Here is a 27775-nt window from a genome sequence, read left to right on the forward strand (position 1 = left end):
GTCTATGCCACATCTGGTGATGTAGATCATTTAAAAATAATTGTATCGATTGATTTCTTTCAAGTGGAACTTTGTAGGGGAAAACAGACTAAACAATCAACAGCTAGAATTTGCATTGTTTTTCGAGGAGTACAAATATTGTTTGTATATGTTGTCATGACTTTGTGATGTCATTAGCATGCAGCATGTTTCAATAAATACTTCTTTAAAGAAAAAAATAACACAACAGCGGTCATTGATTTTTGTACAAATCAGCAATTGATTAGTACAGATGGTCTTCCCTTCAAACGTTGCATACAGACTTTGTGGTACCAGCTTATGAGCACAGTCCCTCAACAAAGGCCCCATGTTTTTTGAGACAAGAATATCAATGTTACAGACCCGTTTGAAATGATAACACGATTGGAACTAATTTGGGATAATTGGATGAAGTAATGTCGTAACCTCATCTATTCTTTTTAAGTTACACACTTGTTTTATGAGTGATTGTAATATTACGACATTCAGCTATAGGGCACCTAACACTTTTGAGAAATTTGGAAAATATAAAGATGCAATTATCCCGAATTAGTTCCAATCGTGTTTGGTGTGCTTCTCACTGGTTAAGGCTACTTTACAAACGCCTTTGTGCGTTGCGGGTATTTTGACGAGATAGTTGGTTCATTTTGCCTATTGACATCACAATAGCCTGCAGTTCCATGAAAATCTAGTGGATGGTTGAACGGGTCGATCAAGATCCCATCCACCCAAGCTCACACGTCAAGATTATGCTAGCAAGTTGCCTGTCAGAGTGACAGTTTTGGTCAATAGAGGGCGCTTTACAAAGTCCGTTGACGTCCTGTAATGGAGCATGGGGCCGGTGGGACCATAGAGTCTATGGTGGGACCAATGCTCAATTGCTGACAAATGTTGTGCCAATATCAATAACGAGATCGTGCACCTCACAAAAGCAAATCAACACAATGTAGATGTACGTGTTCAGTGTAATACAGGTTTTATTTCGCTTTTCTAACATAACGTGGGGCTGATAATCTATGTAGCGAAAACTAGCCCATCCATATACCACCACTATTTTAACATTTTGCTATGGCTCGTAACATACATGCAAAGATTCAAGGTAGCAAAATACAATATCATATAATACATTATTTTTTGTGCTTAAATTGCCATTCTTTCAAACGTTTATGAATACAGCATTATTAGTGTAAAATGGAACTTAAATACAGAGAGGGGTTAAGACAGTGTAAGAAATGCCAAGTTGTACAAGACTGAACACAGGAAAAATTCAGAGATTTAGTTCAATATTTTGTAAATTGTGACTTCACTTGCCCTAGCACTGGCTGAAATAAAGGCCGCTTGACGATTGAAAACAACAAATACGAAGTTTCCATGACTAGAGAGCACCCTATTAAAACTGCCTTTGCTCTCAACGCTTTCTATATTGATGTCTGTTTGGGTTAAAGGGTGAAAGGTTGCTGCCTCTCATTCGGAAATTCTTCAGCGGGACGTGTCATGACCTAACCGTGCAAAGCATGGGGAGTCATACACAACGGAACATTCCTTGGCCCTCAGTAGAGCATGTCAAGTTACGCCAACTGTGTTCAAGCTATGTCAATTACACTATCAATGTTGAAACGGCACTGCATGTGGTTTTGTATCTGTACTTATTCTTACATGGATGGATTGAATTACCCCGCCTCTCACAGCAATAATTCCCATTAAAAGTCATATATATGAGACATTGAGGACAATAACATCAATCCATAACCTTCCGTACATTTCTGAATATAATTTGTATTGCCTGGGGGGGGGGGGGATGTACTCAATTTGAATCATCTTGAAATGAACACAGTTTGGTCTGCCAAGTCCAGGTGACAACATTCCCTGGTTGAACTACCTTGACATTGCATTAACGTTGTTACAAAACAGTGGAACCATCTCTCAATGAAGATTTACATTTCTATGAAATGAGGTTGCTGGCTCAACCCTGCCCTCAAACCATGAATGGAACAGAAAAAAATCAAATTATATTTCTGGCCTCTTGAATCCCCCTGACTTAAAATAACGTAGCTATGGTAAACTAAAGGTAGCCTGAGCCGTACAATATGCCAAGTATTATACTCTTCAAATACTCTCTCCTCAGTCCACCACACATATTTAGATGCATCCTGCAGAATAAGTTACTACACGCTGAAACACATCCATCTCACAGATTGACCACACACTTCAGCAATAATATAGCTTACATTTTACAGAAAGAAGCAGGAAGTTCATTTAAATAATAAAAAATTCATCAGATTAAAAAAAACAAAAGACAATTTGCGACAATCAAATAAAAAAGGGAAGTTGGAAATACATGAATACTCAGCGCTATAGCATCTTAGCATTGCAATTTTTTGTCTTTATGCTGTAGGATAAAAGCTTAATAGCTACAATGAAATTTGTAATTTTTCAGCAACTACGGAAGTTAAAAAAAAGCATTGGCAAGAAGTTGCATTTCCATTTTAGGTACACAGTGGCCATCTCTTCAAATTATTTCTGTATCTTGTTTCTGTTTTTTACATGTTAGAAGCTGTTCTGCTTATTGAAATATTTTGAAATATCAATCATCACAGCTCAAACTCACACCTTGAACAAACTCATTTACATGTTCAATATGCTGATGACATCATTTCTGGTATTACCATAAATGATGTCATCAAAGCATTCACCGGTACTGTTCGCACTGCAAGCTGGGAGGGAAGAGAAATATGACAACTGACAATTAAGCTCGTCTCAGTGCACAGAACACCACAGATGCTGATAGTTGCTAAAATGAAACAGAAATAAGAGAAATAATATGAAAATATGGCATCTTTTACCCTTCATAACTTCTTCAGTACACTTTTCTGACAGTTGCAGAGTTCAAAGTCACTTTCAATTTACAAAAAACAAAAAACAAAGGAGAAAGAAAGTCCCACTACAAATCTTTGCATGACTATACACTGACAGCGAAGGAAAACTGACCCTCCTTGATGGCGTAGCAAAATACTTGAACTTGGCTTGCATGTAACATCTGAGAAACAGCGCACACATTTCTGTACATGACTGAATATAACATTATGAGCGAACAGAAAGACAATTTATATGTCTGGATATTATTTAAAAAAACAAACTGATAATACTAGTCCTAGGTCTTGATAAAGATCGAAAAATACTGATTTGAGTTAGAAAAATATGCCATAAGAACTACCTCTAAGAGATTCAACGACTGAGTAACCGGAGCTACGTAATTCTCAATTGAAGTTTAATCTGCCACCCAAAAAAAACTACAAAATGGCTTACAAAAGGTTAAATCATTATACTGTTGGAAAATACAGGTATCTCACAGAACTTGAAGATTTCATTACGTAAGATTACAAAATGTCATATGCTAGTTTGGCAACTGGCTGTATACAGCCAATCGAGATGTATTTTCACTGGTGAGATTATGTATATAACTTAAAAATAGCCCACACAAGTGAGAGAAATTTTTTTGGTTTTGTTTTTTTCTTCATTACCATAAAATTCATTTATACACTAACTTTTTTGTTCCTTGGAGATTAAAATGTACCAATTATTGCTAGATTTTTGTGGGTTTTGCAAATTCTTCAAGAAACCACATATATTTTGGACTCTTTCTCAACATTTTTTTTGTGCATTTAAAATTTCCCTTTGTGTACATTCCCTTGCTCAACCTATGTTTCATTAATTTTTCATTAATTTGAAATTATTTCAAAATTTAATGATGATAACTTGGGCGGTGTACCGTAACTTTTAAGTAAAAATACGACACATTAGAAGTCTGTCTATTTTCAGAGCAAATAATTAAAGAACGACTGATCCCAAAAAAAGGTTGTTTGAACAACTTTAAATTGCAAGAAACCGTAGAAGCCCCTTACACAACATGACATTTTGCAGCCCTGGCATGTTTTCACATGCCCAATGATACACTTGATCATCATCATCTTCATCATCATCTACATGACATTAAAATCCTTAATTTCTGTTAAAAAATGTCAAGCCTCTTTTCCTCACTGCTTGAAAATTCATGTGCTGTACGACACAGCGTTCACAAGCCCCTTAAACCCACACAGCACAAAGTACAGTGTTCAGTGTTTTTCAACTCAACCACTTAGGCGACCTTTTTTAGTTGATTTTATTCAGGACTAGAAAACAGGAACGGAAAAGGCCCCTCTAGCTTAGTGATAAAACATCTGATGGTTGAGTCAAACCGTTTCAACGTCATTAATATTTACAATAACAGAAACTGGAAGCATGTAATACTGCACTGATTTCATCAACATGAGGTCTCCCCCCAAATAATGACCTCCCGCCTGTCTTTGTTTCCCCATTTTTTTTCTCACTCTCTCTGTTAAAAAATACTTGCTGTCTATCTTGCACACATTTAAGTGTGTCTGATTTGTCTCATCAAAGGCACTAATGAAGAACTTGGACTGGCTTGTCGCAGGAAGGGATGCTGTAACAGTTCAAACGCTGTGGCTCTCTGAGTTGGATCTCGGACCAGCATCTTCTCAATAAATCCTTGAAGCCTTGGAGAAACCTGTAAGACAACAGACCAACGTGCTACAGTAAAATCCTAGTCTAAAATTCAAAAGCGGTGAAAGTATCTGGCAAATCTGTAAGTTTTCGCAATTTCATCGGCAGTTTTACAGGCTTGTTGTGTTTGATTGTAACAGTTCCACTGAAACAGACAGAGCTATGACAAGAACTCGGTAAAATACGATTTAAATGTTTGACAAAGTGAAAATGACGTATTGGAAATATGTTTCACATTATCACTCTCTACTAATAAATGTTGAATTCCATGGATAAGATCACTGGCAAAATCAGGTGTCAACTTCAGGGTAGAAAAACTCAAACTTTATTGCTGCGGAGATTTTAGACTACGGTAGACGGATATGAAGTAGTGTTAGGACTTACCCTGTGTGTGTTCTTCAGCTTGGGTGGTGGCATATCACGGATGCGTCTCATGGCCTGCAGTGGAGGTTCATTGAAGAACGGTGGTTCACCATCCACCATCTCAATCACCATGATTCCCATCGACCAGACATCCACCTAACACAGTGAAATGAACAACAGCAAATAAATACAGTGAGTTTTTTTTCCTCTGAGATACAACACTTCATACCATTGTACACTGATGTTTGTCTGATTTGACACTGCACAGATTGAATGACATTGCTAAAGATTCATATTTCCTATCTGAATTGATACTGCTTCATCTAAGTGAGTCATAAGCCTCATGCTGTTGACCTTATTTTCAATATGCCGGTTTTCTGAAGGTAAACCACATAAGATTACATATTCGAATGTAAGTTTTAGAGTTTTAGGTTATTCAACAATTTAATGCGAGAAATGCCCAGAGAGATGAAAATATGTAAGAATTTAGCAAGTTTCGTGAACAAATGGAACTTTTTGCCGTGACAGCAATAACATTAGTGTTAAAAGTATCTATGAGATCACAATTTCAAACCCTTGCTGTGGTGAGAAGTCGACTTTTACCCATAATGCATTTCAATATTGTGTAGTCCCCCTGCACAAGACAAAAGCTATTTCAGGCAGGGAGACTTTGGGTTCAGTCATGCCAGGTCAAAGGTTAATTGCTAGTTCTGTGTCCTTTCCAGGTTGGAGATCATACATATTTACATACCCATATCACATCTAGCATACATGCAGCATTTAACCAGCTTTTCCTGCCAAGTCCATATTTCACCACCAGGTCAAGATGGTTAAAATTAATGAAACACAACGTATTCCATATGATGTATTATAACATAATACTGTACATTTGAAGGCTGTTGAAAACATAATACTGTAAAGTTGATTTTTTTGGACAAAAGATGCTATAACATACCAAGCCAAGTGGGTGAAAATACGTCATGTTTTGGCTCAATACCGCATTTTACTGACTTGGCTGATGGGGAAGTGATACAGTTATTACTGTCTGGCAGGAAAAGGGTTAATAACCAGCAAGCTTTGTTGCAAAAATTTAGACGGAATGTTACCAGGCACATGTGAGAGGTCTTTCTGTAATTTCTTTGCTATGCACTAGGTTTGAAATACTTCAAAGACGGTAAAACAGCTACACAGCAAAGCCCACACAAGTACATTTTATGGTTTTGTGTCCCTGCTCCTTAACCTCTGGGCTTCCAAGTTTCAAATTTCACATTATTAGCTGTTACAGAACAAAGCAGTTACAGTGTGCGTAATTCATAATTGTCCGATAAATGTTACTTGAGATCTGAAATGATCAAGTGTTGTTTTTCGAAAACTTTTCACACTGAGTAAAACAACACACTAAAATAAAACAGCCGGAACTCAATTTGACAGTGACATTGTTATCCCCATACTTGATGATGACTGTTTGGTTTCTGCCAACCGATATTCAGGTGATGATTTTAGACCACTGCACGAGATGCACAGGGGTAGGCCACTCGGGGTGGGGGGGGGGGGAGGGAGGGAGAGAGAGAGAGAGAGCGAGGGGGGGAGGGAGGGAGGGGGGAGGGGAGGGAGGGAGGGGGGAGGGGGGGGAGAGAGAGAGAGAGAGAGAGGGAGAGAGAGAGAGAGAGAGAGAGAGAGAGAGAGAGAGAGAGAGAGAGAGAGAGAGATATCATTCATAGCTTTGTCATACCTCTGGTCCATATGGTAGTCTTGATATGACCTCAGGTGCCATCCAGTAGGGTGTTCCTACTAAAGATTTCCTCTTGGGCATGTCTTGTGACACTTGGGCACAGAAACCAAAGTCAGATAACTTCACCTGCAGAAACAAGGAATTGGGTCAAGTTTGATACCACTCAACGACCTCGAACAGTAAACCTGCTGGTTTCGTTTTTAGCATGCTGCATGCAGTACTGCAACAGGCAATCTTTCCTCTGAATCCCTCTTTTAATTTACACACTTTCACCCCTTTTACAAGAATGTTCGGTCAAACCTGCTACCGGAAATAAATGGGTTGTACCAACTTAATAGATTTGTGGTGTGCAAGGTTTACATAGCTCAGAACTGCATAGCACAGCATCTGCTCATATTTTTCGACATGTTTGTCCAAGGACACAGACACTGCACCTTGTTACAGCCAGCCTTGTACTTTACAGTAATGGGAGATCATGAGCCCACCATGGATCAATGGCGAGCAGGTTGACACCCCATGGCAAAGAACAGATGTATCAAACAGCACAAGAAGTTGATAGAATTGATGGCTAAGGAATTATACTAAGGCTCTATTGAACATCTTTCCTTGAGGGTTTTGTTGATGACTACTGTGATGTCTGTGATCTCCTCCAGTGCAAAAAAAATTGTCTTTCCATTATTGCGATACAATAGGGAATACGTTCACGCTAACACATTTGCTATGGTTTTAATGCTTTCTTTCCAAACATCCATAATTAGTGTTCTCCACAGCTTGGAAAAAACAAGGTGGCCAATTGACACAACAATGCATAATGAGCATATTTTGTTGTGAAATTTTATTCAATTGTATGATTATTAACATTTGAATAGATTGCTGGAAAACAGAGAAGAACATGATCACTTTTGATTTCCCTTCCAGAGTACCCAGTACATTAAAAGCAGAATATTGTCGAATGTATTTTCAAGAAATAAAAACTTTGAGAATGAAAGGTTGTTGATTATAGAACTTATATCTGTACAACATAATGTATTCTTTTAGTGCTGTACCACCAAACAAAACATAACAAAACACCCCAGGAGTGTGAAATCAACATTGTGATATCGTTCAATCATTATTGCACTTTTGATGCAGAGAAATGAATCAAGGAATGACTGGCCGCTCTGAGGTAAAAAGTAGTATGTTCTACACACATAACTTTCAGTGTGATCAGCAGTCTCCCTGGAAACTGTGAAACACGGATGCAAATGAGAGTAGTTTTTTTTTTACCTTTCCATCATGGGTGAGAAGAATACTATCACTTTTGATGTCCCTGTGAATGACTCCTTGCTCATGTAGGAATGCCAATGCCTTCAGCACCGATTTACAAACAAACGCCACCTGCTCCTCGTCCATCCTGTCAGGAAATGCAATAATTCAGAAAATTGTCATCAGTCAGGTTGGACTTTTTGTAATGTGGTGTGTGTGTGTGTGTGTGTGTGTGTAAATAAGTTACCCCTTTCATTCTGCAACTCTAAATTCAACCATGGAAAAGGATTGGACAGTAGAAATATGTGTGTAAATGTGTTGACAGGAAATTATTCAACCTTCATTATTGAAAGCACCGTGTAACTAACATTCAGATTACTATGGTGCACAGAGTCAAGGCAAACTTTTAATGCAAAATATTTAAAGGAAAACATTTTCAATAATTGAGTTGACTTTAAAGATGCGGGTGGATTATCAATTTTTCAGGACATTCCGAGACTCAATTTCATTTTCACGGAATTTTCCAGGACTTTCCAGGAGGCTCTAAAATTCGAGGAACTTCAAGGTCTTTCCAGGACCATACGAACTCTACCTTTAAAATACTGCATTTTGAGGGCATGAAGGATGATGACTTTACAAATGTGTTTTTCATCTTTCTACAATTACGAAAGACCCAAAGGCCATTTTCTTGTTATCTGCAAGCCTAAACTGAGTGAGTATACACTGAGAGGCAACAACGCCCTGCCATGTATTTCCTAGCACTGACACTGCCAACAGAATGTGTGTGTGTCAGAATCTTAATGAATTACACACAGATTTGTTATTATGAGCCATGGGCTCCTTATCAAATTGTATTTGAAACTGAGAAGTACAATGTAAATAGAGATACGGAGATTGCTGATACCGGGGAAGAGGAAGCAGAACCATCTGCTTTTTAAACATTATCATAAGTGTACTATTAAGCTTGGTTATTCAATGAAAACCACATTAAAATTCATGTTTCTAGTTTCATCGGGTAATACTGATGGCAATGACTACGTTCACTATTTTAAATGACATTGAATTGCTGCTTCCAACACATCATAGTGTCTTCAAACCACCTAAACGAGACTTTGGGTCCATTTCCAGGAATTTCTACCAATTTTTCAGCAATTTTCCAGCTGAAATAGTTTCAGGTTGGTTGTAACATTGTGCAGGAGTGATTGTGCAGTCAACATGCCATGGAAAACCCTGAAATAGTTTTCAGCACAGCTCATACTGAACAAGTCGCCTGAAGCTCATCAATTTCCCGAGAAACTCCCGGAATCAATTAAAATTTTTCAAGGATTGCATAATCTTCAAGAATTTTTCTCAAACCTTTCAAGGAGTTCAAACATCAACCTCACAGTGGGGCATATTTGTTTTTACCGGCTCCTGGAGTACTTTCTTATTCTGTGAGGAGTAGCGAATTCAGCAACTTACCTGGCATGAGTTACGATGTCGGTTAGGGCGCCACCTTCTAGGAATTCCATCACTACCCACAATTCATCTCCAACCAAGAAGCTGTCGAACATCTCCACAACGTTGGCGTGTTTGTAGTCCCTCATTATCACAACCTGTGCATGGGCAGAGACAACAAGAGGCAGAACAGTTGTGAAATTGCTGTCGGGAGTGTTAAAAACACCACTGCAATTATAAGGCACCTTGCTGTGGTCTACACACTGTATCTCACATGGTTTTACAGTCAGCTGTCTTTCATAGGAGCATATAAAATATGATCTGAATTCTTCGTCCTTACCTTGGCAGCATACATACGACGACTCTGAGAGTTGTCGCTCACCATTTACAATACAAAGACCTAATTGCTGTATCAACCAAACTGTTGCACTGGGAGGGGAAGAGTAGGAGGGAGATGTGACGACTCACCTCATTAAACAGTAACTCCCTCCTCTGCTGCTTCCTCAAGTCCATCTTCTTGACCGCCACCTGCCTACCCGTTCCCTTTTCCGTGGCTATACACACAATTCCCGTGGATCCTTCTCCTATTTTCACAAAGTTCTCTAGATTGTCCCTGGGGTCGCCTTGGCTGACCACTAACTGAAGGGCAGCCCGGAATTGTTCGTGAGACACCCTGTTTTCCCCTGCTTGAGGGGAGGGCTGCGTGGGGGTCAGTTTTGGGGCATTTGGGTTCATTCTGCTGGCGTCTCCTCTTCCTTGATCGGGAGGTGGACCTCTGCTGTCGTTGGCATGAGGTTGCTGTTGGTGATGGTGGCCGTGGTGACCGGGAGGATGTGATGCGTGTTCCTGGAAATGAGAAGAACAGAATTGTGGTGAAGAAGATTTGAATGAACATTTGTTGCTTCTACCAGCAGTGTTCTCCCCAGCGGACAAATAGCGTGGCGGTGCCGCCACGCTTACGGCCACACCCGCCACGCTTTAATCAAGGCCGCCACGCTTACCACTTGGCCCGCCACTCTGTGATCACGGCCCCGTTCTTTGTAAAATCTTTTCATTTTCACCGACATTCGTTGTTTGAACGTCCTGTTCATTGTCCTCTTTTTTGTTACGTTCTATAGGCCCTAATTATCACGTTTACACCTCGTTTTGTCAAGTTCAATTTCAAAGAATCTTAATTTGAAGGTGTTATAAACGCAATTTGATGGTGTGTAAACCATTTACCGACGTAAATAAAAGACGTTCAATTAAAAGACGACGTCACCGCGGCCAGCGGCAACGCTGATTACTTGGCCTGGGGGGTGACAAGGATGGCGGTAAGGGTACGGATAAAGTACTTCAAAGACTTTTGCCGTGAACATGAAAGGCCGTGAACTCACCATCATCACAGAACAAGAGAAGAGTAACTGGTGTTGACCCGACATGGGAAAAATTATTTCCATGGTTGATTGTAACTCCAGATGAAAAAGGTAGGTGAAATAAATACAGTCGCCCGTTTTCGTTTACTCAGATTACTGTACAGGCCTGTGCTACGTCCGTATAAAATTTAAATACGTAAACATAGTTTTTGTGTTCGGCATGCGGCCGATTACCCGCAAATTTCACTCCCCGTTCACCAGTTTGAGGGCAAAACTTAACTCTAATGATTAAAAAATAAGAGATCGCCCTATTTAAGTGTACGAAAACGCGATTTCACTTTACTTCCAAATGCAATCGTAGCACGTGTTCAATGGCGGCCATTTCTTGTTATTGTTTACTATCCGTCAATCATGTGATATCGTTCGAGACGTGTTTTGAGTTTTATTCATTCGTCCTGTCATGGGACTAGTTGTCTTGAGATTTTTTTCGCGATTTTAATAAACTAAATGTCAGATCGGTTCGATAAATGTCTTTCGTCAAAACCTTGCGTCGTGTATTGTCAAAATTGATCTGTGTGTTTCGAGGGCGCTCGTGCCGATCCGAGCACTGTATGACTGGAGGAGAGTACTGGAGAGTACCAACTAACAGTTCAAAGTGAGAACGCAGAGATCGTTTGGTTCGGCGTGGTTTCTGATATCTCTCATCCTTTCAGGGGAACAAATGTAGGTCTCCTATTCTAGAAAGTTATTTTTAAGTTTCAAATGCCACCGTAACTTGTGAGTGTTGATAATTGCTATGTCTCTCTAGAATCTATCGTGCAGGGCGGCGGCCATTTTGTTTCATGTCTGTTTACGTTTATGTCTGTAGGGCTTCAAGTTCAATAACAATTTTCACTGGAACGAACGGCTACAGCGTTTTGTAAATCATCGTTGCATTCCTTCGTTTTACGTTTTATGGCAAATATTGCCACACTATCAACCGAAAATAACAACTACAAAATTATATTCGCGGTGTCATTTTTTTTGTGGCTGGTAATATTACATTAACTTTCGTGTCACAACCAGACCTAGCTGTGGGTCCATAGCTGTGGTGTTTTCGGACGGGATTCCTGCCTTTTACGGGCTGGTTTTGACTTTTTACGATTTTAACCCCGCCACCACAGCTATGGGAAAATGCGTAGAAAAGCGTCCATGTTACGCCCGACAGCACCCTTGTCGCAACTTTGTTCGGCGATATTTCGAAAAGTTTCCATCCAAATTACAAATTGCCAACACTCATCGACAACTTGGTTATTAGGGACTCACCAAGACCAGAAATCCGCTTAAAATTCACTGAAATATCGCCGTTTTGCTAGCTTCAACCGACATGACTACCCGGAAGACCGCCATTTTGCTGGCGTAAAACTGTTGTTCGAGGCTCTCTGCAGAACGTCACTACAGTGACGTAGCGGTGACCTCTCAACTTATAGAAAACAAACTGAGTATTTCATCGTGTGATATCGATGACCATCGTTTGTCCTATGGACATTGCCAGTCTCACATAACTAAAATCAAACTTTAACTTGGAAAAAAATAGTTCAGTCCTGGGATCTGTAATTGTTTATGCGGCGCGGACGCCGGCTGTAATCTCTCAGTTTGTTTTTATAAGTTGAGAGGTCACCGCTACGTCACTGTAGTGACGTTCTGCAGAGAGCCTCGAACAACAGTTTTACGCCAGCAAAATGGCGGTCTCCGGGTAGTCATGTCGGTTGTTTGAAGCTAGCAAAACGGCGATATTTCAGTGAATTTTAAGCGGATTTCTGGTCTTGGTGAGTCCCTAATAACCAAGTTGTCGATGAGTGTTGGCAATTTGTAATTTGGATGGAAACTTTTCGAAATATCGCCGAACAAAGTTGCGACAAGGGTGCTGTCGGGCGTAACATGGACGCTTTTCTACGCATTTTCCCATAGCTGTGGTGGCGGGGTTAAAATCGTAAAAAGTCAAAACCAGCCCGTAAAAGGCAGGAATCCCGTCCGAAAACACCACAGCTATGGACCCACAGCTAAAACCAGACCAAGGAGGCAAAACTCGGGGGTAAAATCGAAGTGTCTGGGATACTTTTGATATTGTAAAAAGTGACCTTTTCGTCTTTTCTTTTAGGAATGCTATGCAGGGCATGTCAGAAGTTCAACATGAAGGCCTGAAATGGTTCGTGTGTGTGGAGTGTTATTCTGCCTGTCCAATATGTTGTTACCATTTCTGATTAAGTTTTTGATGTCCTCTGTTTGAGAAAGTTAATAAAAATAATGATCATGTAAAGCAAATGCGTCTTGTATTAAAAGTAAGATGTCTTCAGTGTAGTTGCAGTTGCAAGTAGAGATCCCATGATACATATGCAATAATCATGCAAATGATATGTAAATTATATGTAAATATTATGCAAATTAATATGCAAATTAGCCGCCACCCTATTTCAAAATCCTGGGGAGAACACTGTACCAATGAATTCAACCATGAATTGTATAGCTTTTAACGGGTGTAATTCATGTCTACCTTTTTGGCAGCTAAATTGCACATTCTATTGAGATACTTTCATAAATGGAAAATGATTACCTTGATGGTAAAGAGAGTGTAGTGAATGCTAAATCAGTAACATTCAATATTCCAAGGACTAAGTTACATTCAACATTGTGAAGATTGTCTTATTAATCAGAACATGGCTGACCAATCAAAACAAAGTAGACTTCAGATGTCACTTTGAATATTTCATTTAAGAGACACACTTCAAATCAAGTCCAAAATTGTTCTTTTCTCTGGGAAGGTTTGAACAATTTCGATAGTCAGAAACATATGTTGCCGATAGGTGCATGTTGCTATAAAATCAAAGAACCAATGGATGAAGATTATGCTCACCTTCTTTTGATATCCTGAAGCAGATGGATTATCGTGCCTTGGGTCCTGCTGGGGGTGCATCACCTGAACTCTTGTCTGATGTTGCTGCTGCTGTTGCTGCTGCTGCTGTGGTGGTTGCACATTGCTGTGGTTGGGAGGCCTAGCAGCTGGGGCAGTGTTGGAGCTACTGTTCGTTGAGTTTGACGAGGATATTGATTGTGGGTAGTTCTGGTCGCTGTGCTGTGTCGGGCTTGTCTTGTTGTGCGGCAGTGTTGAGGAGCTCATCAGGGGCTCTTTCCTCATCCCCCTGGGATCCATGTCCTGTTTGAAGCGGGGGTCGTAATCCTGTCTTCCGTATGGGTCCCCGTCTTTTTGATTTCTCTGGTCACGCTCAGCTTGCTGCTGCTGCTGTTGTTGTTGTTGTTGTCGCTGTCTCCGTTCATATTCTTTCTTTGCCCTCTGTTCCTCTCTGTACCTGAACACCACAAAAATACATACTTTTGTACAACACCTCCTTTTCAGAATTCTAGACATTTTCATCAAACGATTTTAGGAATTTGAAATTTGAGTGTACACCATTCAGTCTTTTTAGTTAGAATTGAAATTGCATAATTATCTGGAACGTATTACATCCTTCAATGTTGCATTATATCATTTTTTTGCATTTATCTTCAATTCACTAACCCTATCCTGACAGGCCTGCCAGACCCCTGACTGCAAAGTGAGTCAAAAAGTAGAATTGAGCCAAAACTTATTTGAACTGCTTGTGACATTTGAATTTGGTATGATTAGGGTTTACGTTAGAAAATTATCTATAAACTTTTATACTTAAACTCTAACAAGCTCCTAATGTACATCGAATCTGTCTCTAGTCTTCGTCACAAATGTTACTATTTTTCAAGCTACCTATCTTGGTCCCTGGGATGCATCTGCCTTGGGTCCATGTGTCTGAAGTCTTGCTCTCTGTTTGAGGGTTGCGCTGGTAGCTGCTGCTGAGCTTGCTGTTGGGGCATGTGTTGCCTCTGTGGTGGCGGCGGTGGCCTTACATCTTGTTGGTAATGCTGCTGCCTCATGTCTTGCTCCCTGGGCATGGTGCCGTAGGGTCTACTGCTCGGCTGCTGCAGGTGGGCCTTGGAGTGCTGCGGGGGCAGGGTTCTGTAATCTTGCTCCCTGTAGGGTTGTTGTGGGGGCAGCTGCTGTTGTTGCTGCTGAGGTGGTGGTGGGCCCTGGCGGAAGTCGTTCCTGGCTGGTGGCTGCTGTCTGTAGTCAGGCTCTTGCCCCGGCCTCCCCTGTCGGTAGTCCTGATCTCTCTGCTGGGGAGGGTACTGCCTGTAATCAGGCTCCCTCCCGGGAGGCCCCCTGAAGTCTGCTTCTCGTCCCTGCTGAGGGGGATGGCCATAGTTCTGGTTATCCCGAGGAGGCTGTTTTTCTCGATAAAAGTCTCTATCATCCTGGTAGTCTCGGTAGTCCTTAGGTGGCTCTCGGTTCTGTCTGTCTCGTGACTTTTCTCTGTTGTACGTTCCGTCCCTGAGAGGTTCTCTGGGCCACTCATCATTGTACTGGGGTGATGTTGGGCTGCGACCCGGTGGTGGCTGGTTTTGAGGACCACCTGGTCTCTGCCAGTCATTCTCTCTAACAACATCAGGAACCTGATGGCAAAGCAGGGGGGGAAAAGCACTGAAAATTAAATCAATGAATCGGAAAATCTATCTTTTGTTCCATAAGATTCGGTGCTTGTCAGTTTGGGGGGGGGGGGGGGTTGCATGTGCTAACATATGTATGTATAGGGCACATGTGAACTCTTTAAAACACTCACAAATTAAATAAAATATATATACACTCAATATTCATATTGAATTCTAGTCCTGGCTATGCAAACTTACTTCAGCAAAGTGAAGTTCACAAAATAATTAACATTCTTTTTTGCATGAACACATATAAGAACCCTGTCAGTGAATAGCGCCTTCAAAACTCACCCTCTCTGGCTGCATGTCCATCCTTCGTGTTCTGGGCGGTGTTGTCTGTCGTAGCGAGTTTGACCTCGCCACACTGATACCACGAGGTGCTTCAAAGCCATTCATGTTTTCTCTGGACGGTAGCCTGGCCATGCTGGGTCCTCCTCTGACCACGCTCTGAAGGTGTAAAAAAAAAAAGACAGGTTAAAGCTATCACAAATTTACAACTGCCACCTTGTCCCTTTTGTTTTCCAGGGTCAGGGGGATATTATTCATGAAGTAGGGTGTAAACACCAGTCAGATCCCTTGTGCAAATGGAATATATTTGTAACGATGTTTTTCCAGCGGAGGTCTGATTTGTGTTTTGAATTAAAATTGGAAAACTGCATTTGACAAAAAAATCAACAAAGTTTTTGGCAACAGATAAAGGTGTTCATCTTCACTTAATTAACTTTCATTTTCGATCAAAATCTGCTTGGCAATCACACGACTAAGAAAGCTATTTGTCAACAAAATAGTTACTTTAAACATAGACAGTAGTTTCTTTACTGTCTATGCTTTAAACAGGAGTATGTGGCAGACAAAATGGCCCTGCTGTGTGCTAATGTCACCACATATTTCAGTAGACTGCAAACGTCTTTCCCCGTCCTTATCAAGGTCACTGTGATAAAAGGTTACAAAGTGTCACACAGGGAAGGTTAAACCCTTCAAGTCCAAGATCTGACAGCGCATGTTGTTTTTTTGTCAAAGAGACTGGCAACACTGAACCTTTGGTACCCATTTCCCTGCATGTAGGACCAAACACCCTGTAGTAAACAATGGAGAAAAAACCCCGGTGTTCTAAAATAATTACACCGAATAAAGCCAGACAATGGGAATGTTGTGATTTAATAACTATTTATAACACACTATATTTTCAGTCTAATCACAGTATGTGTACTGTCAAATCCAGCCATGCCAACTGACTCAATGGTCACACAGCCTTGCATTCCCTTGGTATCTCTATCACTTTCCTGGCAGTGTAATGTGTACGACAGGGTAAATATCAGACTCAACAGTTGCTAAACACTCCATACACACTATGCCAGTTGATTGGAATGGAATTCTCAGTGGTATCTAGTGGGGATTGCTGCAGCTCAATGACTTTCATTGGCTTTGGGTAAATACCGAAATCATTTCTCGGACTAGGTTACAGTTAATTATTTATTTTGTACTTTAGTTTTTGTTTTAGCAACCCTGTATTTGATTACTGTACCCTTCAAGTCAGCTTTCTGTGTAACTTGACATTTTTAAACACATGTCTACTGCCTTTTTTAGGAGCTAACAAGGTCATTTGAGGAGCAGCTGGCAGGGCAGACGTCTTGCTGCATATATCTAGGGGAAATTCTTGCATGCAATAATGCAATGCTGTTTACCATACAGAGATATCACATGACAGACAAATATTCAAATGACTTCATTTCGTAGTATCTGTCAGCAGTTAACCCCTTTGAATTTTAGCATAACTTATTTTTTCCAATGGGGAAAAAGTGTGACCTCTGAAGACGTAAATGGGGTGAACGGGTTTGTGTTGGCAGGGCAGTTGTTCAATTTCACTAGAGGGGAGGGGAGGGGAGGAGGGGCATGGCTTTGATCTGTTCACCCCAATGCCCTGTTAACAGGTCAACACTTGTGACCCATTAATAAAATTGGCTAGATAAAACAAGGTATTGAAAGGGTTGAACGAACGTGAACTAGAGAGTGACCTTGTCTGATTAGCCTATATGACTTCAACAAACATCTGACTATTATACAGATTCACAGAAGAATATGTAACACATCATATGTTCTGTCAGCTTCATTAAAATGTTGTTTTTTGTGGTGAAATTACAACCAGACAGGATAAGACCCTTCATAAGGTTACATGGTGGTTCACCTTGGATAATTTTTGCGCGACATATGTGAATACAATCCCTACATGTATACTTGAACTGAACACAACATCATCGCTGAATACCAAGAAAGGTTGTTCAAAGAATTCTTCGGATATTAAAAGCGATAAACTGTCAGTGATACACGAACAGCAAGGTGTGAGGTCACAGAACGTCTGCCCTTCTCCATGAACGGGAAGATTTTGGATGGAAGAAGAGAGCTACATGTAAATCGGCGTGTAAATCACTGGTCAATTTTGTCCGGTGTCTGTCTGGAAGTCAGCGATTTTTGACATAATCCTTGTCATACATGTATGCATTTGGTTGCATAGACTATAATTATGAAGCACTGAGAGCAAAAAAATCGGTCAGAAAATGAAGAATTTTAGAAACATAGAAACATGAATCCTAATCATGTTGCCTCCACTCTGTTGCCAGTTGAACATATAGAGTTATACGAGATGCTAGGCCATTCACCTCTGGAAAGCACAACATACATGTATTTACAAACATTCAAACATTTGCATATAACGATGAGAGTCACTTACGTGCACCTTGATGTCTTGTACCTCGGTTGGTGTTATACGCGAGGGGTCCACAACAGGCTTTGGCCGCCCAGCGCTGGACCTGTCCACGATGCCCGCCCACTGTTTCGGAAGACCAACGTACGTACCGGCTTTCCAATCGAATCCCGTGTGAACGCGGTGCTCGAAGTTTGATGGCTCCGATATCACCGGTTTCTTTTTCTTCTTGTTTGAGAACATGGTGGCGGTTCAACTACAAAGCACACTGGCAAAGGAAGAAGAATGACAACAGACATGTCAGTCAGAGTATTGTTTCAGAGTCTGGTATTCATAATAGCACGGACTGGGTGACCCCCGCGCATACCAATACGCGTATAAATAACTATTTTCGGATATGATGTACATCAGACAGCCACACAAACACACTGAAACATAAAACTTGGTTCTGACGAGGCTGTATAAATTTCTAGGGGTTAATATTTCTGAAATGTGTGTAAAACACAATGTCAGTCCTAATATGTAGCAGTAAAATGAGGAATGCAGCTGGCATATGCTTGCATCCATCATCAACCACTGACCCTCGACTGATCAAGGCCAAAACTCTGAGATTTCCTGAAAATGATGAAATTACCGACTACACTCTGAAAGCTGACCACCTTTTGGATGGAGTTTCTCGTAACATGATGCCACATCTCGTTGTCGTGTTTGAATGTACACTATTATACTTCCTAAATAGCATTTTAAATTTGAGATAGCGTACTTCCATTGGAGCATTACTAATGAGCCCAGACCCCTGGCAGTGAAAATTAATGTCCCGGACCCAACTGCACATGTAATAATGAATGTACATGTACTTATGGCACTGTATGGAGGACACAGGGTACAATTACTGACATGCACATCATAATATAAGCTTTAGCTTTGAGCTACATGTATATTTGACCGTTCTCTCTGTTATTTGCATGTGCTGGTGTACTTTTGACGAGTGGTGTGGTTTCCACAGCCATGGAATAGGCATAACAACATGGGTCATTAACTATCAACATGGCATATGGCAGAGAATTACATGTTTAGGAGAGTAGCTGCACATATTTGATTGTATCCCACTTCCATTCAAAACACCTCATCTGAAAACAACTGTAATTTGACATCATGGCAAACATGGACGTCTTTGCAAGGTCACAGAAACACCCATAAGCATCTGCTTTAGAGATGTGTACCATGTAAATACAAACATTCCACAGTGTCCACTTGAGCAATATTTTACTGTCTCTCTCTCTCTCAGCTCAACTTTCAAATGACTTGATACAACATGCAATTGCATGTTAGGATGATGAGATTTTGCAAAAACCAGCAAAACTTGACCTTTTTATTCCTCTCAGGCAGGTACACAGTACGCAATGACCAGACAGACTTTAGTTGAAAGCATATATCTTGATTTTTGATGACCTAGGAAATCAAACCACCGTTCCAATCTTCCATTGGATGTGATAAGTCATCTGTTTGATGCCCATCAGTACCAGTATATGTAGTGTATGAAATAGATATTTCATTTTTGAAAATTACACTTTGCATCAGCAGGAGACGTTTTTTAACTTTTAATTACGGTACTCGTAATTTTGAAGATTGGTTCAACAGAGACATTGAACAGAAGTTCAACTTTGTACATAAAGGGTGAAAATATTTTGCACAGTGCTTACTGTCAAAAGTAGACTCTAGAGAACAATGTCATTTTCTTTGATGAATACCATAGTACGACAGAATTAGAAACTCTTTTCACTTTATTGACATACTGGAACAATGGTCTCCACATTTATAGAACAGTGAACGTGAAAACCACACTATCTACCCAGTATTGTCCCGCTATCATGATGTGTTTTACAGGCCCCTATGACCTACTTTACCAGTGTAGGTCATAGAACTGTCCCCAGGCTGCTGTTTTTTGATTGCTCAATTAGCAGATCCAATAAACACAGATGAATATCTCATTTGCCTTCACATGCAACCAGTAAAGATCTAGAATCACTGGTCGACTTGCGAATTGATAAAATGGCAACACAAGACTTGACTTTATGTGAGGAGTTTATGTTGGAAGCATGCAGTAGACATCAAACGTTGTGTGATATGATGGAGAAGAAACACGCTTGCCAACACCGTCCTTCATGAAACAATAGACAATAAACTACTGTATTTCCTAGTATTACGACATGTGTTCACTTCAAATGCAGACATCCTGTATGAGTGGGTCGCTAACTTCTGGGAAAACTACCGTCATCTGATGATGATTTAAACTGGTCTAAAAATATTTACTTGATCCAGCCTATATGTACATATACATTGTACCTATGACATAACATGCATACCTATTTATCATACCACAAGTAAAACCGCTTTTCACTGACAAAATGGTTGCCATGGAAACATGTAAACATCCACTGGATGGCTTATTTCCCTTTCACTGAGTAGCTGTAAATACCCCTTTTGATAAGTGGGACTAGCACAGAAGATTCAACTCCTTACTGTAGAAGATTTCACATGTAAATGCACTGTCAGATTTACGATGGGGAAATCTTCAGGGAATAAAATTTTTTTTGTACAGTAACAGTAGCAAAGTCTTGGTGAACAGACCTAGACTATATTGTGATTGTGACTTTATTTCCATGCCGCCTTCAAATGGGCAGACTCTGGCTTTGTTATGTAAAAGTCACTTGGAGTCGGACCGGCATTGTACTTCCAGAGCCTTTCTGTCATAACCATCTATTACGCATGTACATGTACATAGTCAAACTCATATCCATTAATCCGGTAATTCTGTGTATTCTTTGAAGTTCTGCGCATTGAAACAGAAATTCAAACCAGACCTAGAGTATATTTAGGCTTCAAGGAGATGAAAGCAACCCCTGGAGGTTTAACTGGTTGATTCCCCTTGCTGACATAGGCAGTACTTGTGCATGTTCAATCCTATGACTGGACTGTGAAAGACGGATCAAGCTGACACACCAATGTTATTGTGTACCACTGCACTGAATTTTCATCCACATTAAATTTCGTATTGTATGCAAGTTAATTCTGTTAGCAATGGTCATACTTAACATTTCAACCGACTGTTGACAAAAGTACAAGAACTTTAAATTTGCACTACATGAAAAAAAATAACACAATTATTAATTCGTCATCAAAACTATTGCCCCTTATGCAAAGAGCTTAGTCAGTTGAGACATGAGCACTTTAACAAATGGATAGTCGCCACAAAGCACTGCAGAACATTCAAAGACTTCATAACAAACAAAGATGTGTGGAGTTCAGTGACTGCTTGGTTTTCCGCACAGCGAACACAATACCACATTTTTTCCAGTTGGGAGAAAAATATTCAAGCCTGACAGCCTAAACTGTTTTATCTCTAAGACTCTCTCTTCTGTAAGATAACACAATATTACATTCAGCAACACACGCAAAGGATGCCGTGGAATTCATGCAACTTCCTGTTATCAAACATTTCTGACCTAGTTGTTGTTACAGGGAGGTATTTATCAGCATTGTGCGGATTTCAGTGATTTCTTGACCCGCTGACACCGGTGACCTTGGTCACCATGTCAATGACATTTCCCTTTCTCTACAGAAAACACTGAGAGCGAATAAAAACAGGTAAAAAATTGGCCAACTCTTGATGTCATGGAAGAAGAATGCACAATTGCCCGAGAAATCAATATATTTTATGAATTTCCTTGTCTAGAATAATTGGTTACTTTTGCAGACAGCCCTTGAAACCTGATACACACAGTACGATCATTGGAGAAGTGACTGACACCATGTTTTTTTCTTTCCGCAACATGCAACTGCTCAATGGAATGTTTACTACACAAACAGAAAACTTTTCCTTTACAGCAAAAATGTTGTTTCCTCCTGGCAACAATAACAACATACCGCTTGAGAAGCCATGCAAAAATGCACTAAAGTACTTGAACCTGAAGGTCACTACAGGTCATATGTAAATAAGGGCTGCAATTAAAGGACAGTGGCAGACCATCATTTGTCACATTTTATAATATATTTATAAAGTATTCAAATTAAATAATCAAATTTGTAGATAAAAACTCTTGTGGAACTTATGCCTGCAAATATCCTGGCTATGGGCCTTACATACGTGATATAAAAAAAGACATGTAGTACAATATTTCGCATGCATGTATATTGACCCCAATATCATCGTATTGTGTTGAATACCTGCCACCCACACACAGGGAAATATCAGAGGGTCACAAAAAAATCCAACAAAAGCAATGCTCCAAGTACAAAGCTCACTGAAGTTGCACTACAGTCTACTAGAAAATCATTGTACATAAGTTTGAAAAAATTGTTATGCATCCTTTGGAGAGAATTTGAGGAAAGAAATTCAGTTTGATACAGAAGAAAGGCATACTAATTGCAGCCAATACAGTGATCAAGTGGTGCCAGGTTGACATGACTGAGTAGGGTGTACATGTAGGCGTGAATGTTTCATGGCTATTAAGAGCTACATGGCTGAGAACAGGATTTCTGATTCCACTGTAAGGAGACTGTTTCTCCTCCACAGTCAGACAGTGATATCACAGAATGTTGCGTTGGTGACCATGTACATGTACATCGTGAGTGTACCGCGCTCAGGACATTCCAGCACTTCTGTATGTAACCAATGTAACATCACAGTATATCACTTCCTGCTTCTGTGGTTGGATATTTCCCCCCATGAAACTTGACACCACTTTACTGAAACTTCGTGCTGCTGAATTGCTAGGAACATCAGTCACACACTGGTACTGCATACGTAACCCGCTGTTCCGTGAAAAATGAAAACCTGGGCTCAATAGCTTGAGGCTTCAATTTCAATTTAAAAACATAGTAACTTTATCAAGTCATTTCCCTATTCAAATTCTGGAAATGTGTTTTGTAAATTGAATTGAGTCTGGCACATATATAAGAAAAACAACAAACCATGTTTTATTATTCTATCAAACACATAAATAACCCTGATCACATACATTGTATCTTTGATGCATGTTTTGGTCAACTGGTATAAAATATTTTGATGAAGAAGAACACATAACACGTACATGTATTGAAACACTTATCCTACATTTACATGTCACCTTCAGGTCAAGTTGTTTACAACCAATGAGGCAAACATGTAACAGGTCCCCCCATATTGCATTGTAACAAAAACTTGAGTCTTTGAAGGATCCTGTAAATTCAGTAAATTCTAGATGGGATTTGAACTCACAACATACGGCAACCAGTCACCTACCGAAGACATCACGGTCAAAAAGGCTTGGCTAAATCCCAATCCTGTCTTATGATTTTTAGTGAGCAAACCCGCTAAAACAAACCCTGCCAAGTAGGTGAAAGTATGTACAGATCTGACTCAATACTGATTTTCACTGACTTGGCACATGGGGAAGTGATATCGTTTGGCGGGACAAGGGTTTCACTTAGCTTTCATACCACAAAACACTTTCTCTTACCACATTTACATACTAAAGAACCAGATCATCTTGAGCAAATTAAATCAGATCAGATCATTTTCATAGCATCACTTTGGCATTAATGAATCTTGGATCAGATGTTTACCCTAAGACATTGGCATGAGATTGTTATTAATTGTTGACACACCTCAAACATTCCAGGCATAGCAAGGTGTACTGCACCAAGTTTCAAGCAACACCACGTCAAAGGATGGAATTCTTGCAGAGTGGTTTGTAAAAGTTTCATGCGTGGCCAGAAATTAACTTTCATTTTATCAGTCAACATCATTAAGTCCAGGCAGAAGGGTATGAGTTGATTCAGGGTAACTGTACAGAACAGATAGCAGTGACAGCTACACGTAAAGAGACCATACTGTGCTGATTGACACTCCCAAACTTTGACAGTAAACTGACTGACTGTGCTAAATATTTTGTTTGATCAACATGCCTTGACAGTGAATGAATTTCATTAACTAAGGTTGCAAGGGGTTGAATGTGTACGTGAGGTACTGCAATGAGATGACAACCAAAAATTGTTGTCAAAATTTAACTTACTGGAAATAATTGGAAAATGATCATAGAGTTCTAAGATTCAAATAACAGGGATGCTTTCAAACATTTCTCAAATGGAACAAAGGGTCTTTTTTGCTGAAGGGAACATTTATCATGCAATAGGTAAACCTATCTGTATTTAACAACATATACATTTGTAAATGCTACAGCATACATAAAGTCTGTTCATACTTTCCAGTCGTAAAGCCTCTCTTTGCCTGCATACAATTGCATTTGAAGTTATGCCTCACCAAAGAAACTTGCTCAGGACCGGATGCTTGTATGTGAACTGGTTGTACATCTTGCTGTCAGGACTCTTTGTAAATTTTCAATTCAAAACAAAAATCTCTTTTTTTTCCCCTTTACGGTCAAAACAAAAGATGTCCTTTTTGTGAGTGGGCTGTACAACTGACTGTACAACTTTTCCTGGTGAATCACCTGGAAGGTGGTGTCCAAATGTGAGTGTCATGACAGGGGTTTCCTCATTATAATATCAATAGCTCTTACAACTGGAGCACCTTCACTGACTCATCAAACTGTGATTGTCAATGTACAAATATGGCTTCATAGACAGGAACTTGCAAATTATCTGCACAAGGAATCAACATTTCAATTCCATCATGTGAAAGTCACGCATTTCGTTTTTCTTACAAAGCAAAAAGAAGGGTGTTTTCGACTCTTGCTTTCTGCTGACTCATGGAGTTGATATTTTTGTTCATAACAATGGGATACACATTTAAAATTTCTTTTTTAAATGAACTTTGAATTGCCGGTATGAAAGTGAATGTAATTTTTATTATTGCTATTTTTGTTGGAAAGGGTTGAAGGAACCCTCAGTTAGGTAATCATATAAGGGCTTCATTTCTTCAACCACATGTTGATATTCACAGCAGAATAAACAGTATAAATTCAGTAAGGAGAGGGGGGAGGATGTCAGATCAGGCAACTGGGTTCAGGGGTGGATTTTTCCAAGTAAGTGCATTTTAATACCAATTACCAAATTTCAAAATTGAAGAAAAATGTGTGATGCACTCTTATTTAATATACCAGACTCAAAATACAAAAACAAATTGTTGACACTTGAAAGCAAATCCCAAAGTTGTACGACTGTTCTGAAAATTCAGATGAATGTGTATCACACTCACAGGAAGATTTCTAGTATCATCGAGGTACACGCAAGACTCACATTTACCTCCCTGATAATACTATCTGACAATGTCAATGGTAGTTGGTCAAACTGGAATTCATAGCAAACTGTTGGAAACACGACATGAAAATACAACATCGCACAGAAAATCATGTAACATTGGTATGAACTCGGAACATTGAGGTAAACCTCCATGTTCGGGAAACACATCTACCAGATCGCACAACGTCCTATGAAATTCACTTTAACAACAATGTTTGACTCAGATGCCTGATCATAATTCAATATGAATGATTCATCTCAATAAAATAACCATACACATTCTAATTATCTACACGTTCGTGAACTTTATACTGAAACATACAGTGTTCTGAAGTGTAAAATGCAGACTAAATTTAAGTGAACAGTTTCATTGTTCTTCTAAGCGTGTTTCTGTGATACCTGTGGTATGCGTTCCCTGCTGCTAGACTAAAAAGCGTCAATCGAGCATCTCAAGGCGTTAAAACACAACAAGCTGAAGACCCCATCCATCAAGGAACGTTAATACAAAGACGGGGAACCGCTTTCTAGATAACTGACAGATTGGTAATCCAAAATGGCATTTTAGTGCATAAGATATGAAGCCTTTAGATTATATACCGGCACTATTGGATAATCTTGACCAAAAGTTTCCAATACTGCGCTCTTCATACATGGACAGTTTTTACATTTGATATTTTTATGGGGACTTGTTTATTTACCGTAATTTTCAGGCGTTCAGTATCAACTTCAAAACTGTTTTCGGATGCCAAATCATAATAAACAACCGAAGGACTTCGTCTGGTGAGTTTGCATGTATTATTACTGAACGATGACGAACAAGTTGTTTGAAACTTAGGGGATACCAATACTAGAAAATCCACGTAGCAGATATCAATGTGTACATGGCATTGGGACGCTTGGACCCCAACACTCGTACCGCTGCACTCAGACGAAAACTTTCAGCACCATTATTTCGTACAACTCTCTGCACATCGTTTTAAGCGCGAGCAACCGATAAAATAATACACTTGTTAAAAATTGAAAAAACAAATATCGACTAACCTGTTGAATGGACGAATTACCTAGATGTTAGAGAAGATCAATGTTAACGCACTGGACCTATTTCATACGAAAAGGTACGCCATCTTGGTCGTATTTGTACTCCCAACATCCGGGATACTTGTAACATATTTCAAATTGGCGCGCAGGCTCATGGGAAATAGTAGGTCATCGGGCTTGACCATTTACATTGAAGGGGTGGAACTAAAGGTGTTAACACTTGCAACAAGGCGTGAGCAAAGAGCGAAAACATTACGAGATCACCATCTTCAAGTTCAGGGTCAGTGCATGGAACTACCCCAAGGTCGAATAAAGAGAACAAGAATCGTGTATAGAATAATATGAGAATATCAGAGTCCTACTAGAAACATATGAAGGGCACCGTAAAAATAAAAAAATCACCAGTGAAACCCTATACTGAAAATTCAGGTATAAGCCATTTAGACTATAAATCAGTCTTTTGTTGTCATGGTATCGACAGACATACTATATATATCTGCGCCGGGCATTTTAATCGCTCCTGTGAAATGTCAGTACCAAGAAAAACGTCAAAAGTTCCATAATTTAAAACTGTACCTAAAATGTAGCACATGAATTTAACAGGCTGATGATTTAGTGTTCCTTTGGTGAGGACATCTCGTGTGACTCCAACAAGTGTTTGCAGTACATGACCTGTGAGTAGACATTTTTTAGTTTTAACTAAACGAACTTATATTTTGAGACGTCACGCGGGCGCTTTTCAAACGATGGAACATATTTGTCTTTTTCCGACAGCCCAGATAAAGCAATTGTAACTCTTTTGGTCCAGTGACCAGTCAGTGCAACTGGCTCCTAGAGTCCAGACGATTGTACTCAAAAAGCTGCAAATTGATCGCTGTGCGGCTGTCGGAAAGGTTTGTCCTGGGGGTTCAAAGTCCATCCACGGCTTCAGTAACATATTGCCCTATGGCTGTGCGAGAAATAAACGTATGGTATACTGTAATATTTATAGAACGATAAATAATAGTCTTTTTTTTACGGTTTTGTAATTCCAGTGTTCGAACGCCATCGACTGACACACCCAACAACGGGGACCGGCAAAGTTGGTGATCTTCTTGTCACCACAAGGTTTCCCCCTCAGTCAGTTCCTTCATACGTGATTACAACAGAACAGCAGGTATTTAAAACTACAGAACAGTAACTGATTAGCCTCTGATTAGTTTATAAATTCGCGCCCCTTCTAAATTCAGTTGCCGTGTTTTCTTCTCAGAAACCATATTGACGTGAAAGCTCCGTCTTTTTTTCATTTACAAAATTTTCGCCACGTATAAGAGTGCTTACAAACAGTTCATAAAATGGTGAAGACGGCTTTTAACTGCTAATTAGAAAAAACGATATTTGCAATAAAACTCTCCAAAGTACCAAATACACCCACAATGCAATGGCCAACTTAATTGTACCATACTAAAATGACTTTATAACTAAAATTATAGAGGAATAGTCAACGGCAGCAAAATAGGAAAGGTTTTAATCATTCTTTATCACGTC

General features: G+C 39.8%; 1 protein-coding gene across 1 annotated transcript; it reads right to left on the minus strand.

The window, feature by feature from the left end:
- Nucleotides 1-977: 977 nt before the first annotated feature.
- Nucleotides 978-26392, minus strand: LOC139149870 (serine/threonine-protein kinase PAK mbt-like). Its single transcript, XM_070721873.1, has 11 exons — nucleotides 26252-26392; nucleotides 17996-18236; nucleotides 15559-15714; nucleotides 14489-15231; nucleotides 13604-14057; nucleotides 9824-10201; nucleotides 9380-9513; nucleotides 7940-8066; nucleotides 6674-6799; nucleotides 4963-5097; nucleotides 978-4582 (listed from the first exon to the last, which is right to left on the minus strand). Exons 2-11 carry the CDS (start codon nucleotides 18209-18211, stop codon nucleotides 4427-4429), a joined length of 2625 nt encoding a protein of 874 aa, XP_070577974.1. The 5' UTR covers nucleotides 18212-18236; nucleotides 26252-26392; the 3' UTR covers nucleotides 978-4426.
- Between the last annotated feature and the right edge of the window lie 1383 nt (nucleotides 26393-27775).

Source organism: Ptychodera flava, chromosome 14 (genome assembly GCF_041260155.1).
Source record: "Ptychodera flava strain L36383 chromosome 14, AS_Pfla_20210202, whole genome shotgun sequence".
Taxonomy (NCBI): domain Eukaryota; kingdom Metazoa; phylum Hemichordata; class Enteropneusta; family Ptychoderidae; genus Ptychodera; species Ptychodera flava.

What these genes read in the sequence shown, in the direction of transcription:
- LOC139149870 (XM_070721873.1), bottom strand. Translation starts at nt 18,211, where the DNA reads ATGTTCTCAAACAAGAAGAAAAAGAAACCGGTGATATCGGAGCCATCA. An exon ending in CATCCCAGGGACCAAGATAG is followed by an intron (nt 14,058 to 14,488) that starts GTAGCTTGAAAA and finishes TGTGGTGTTCAG; the next exon opens with GTACAGAGAGGAACAGAGGG. An exon ending in CTTCAGGATATCAAAAGAAG is followed by an intron (nt 10,202 to 13,603) that starts GTGAGCATAATC and finishes TCTCATTTCCAG; the next exon opens with GAACACGCATCACATCCTCC.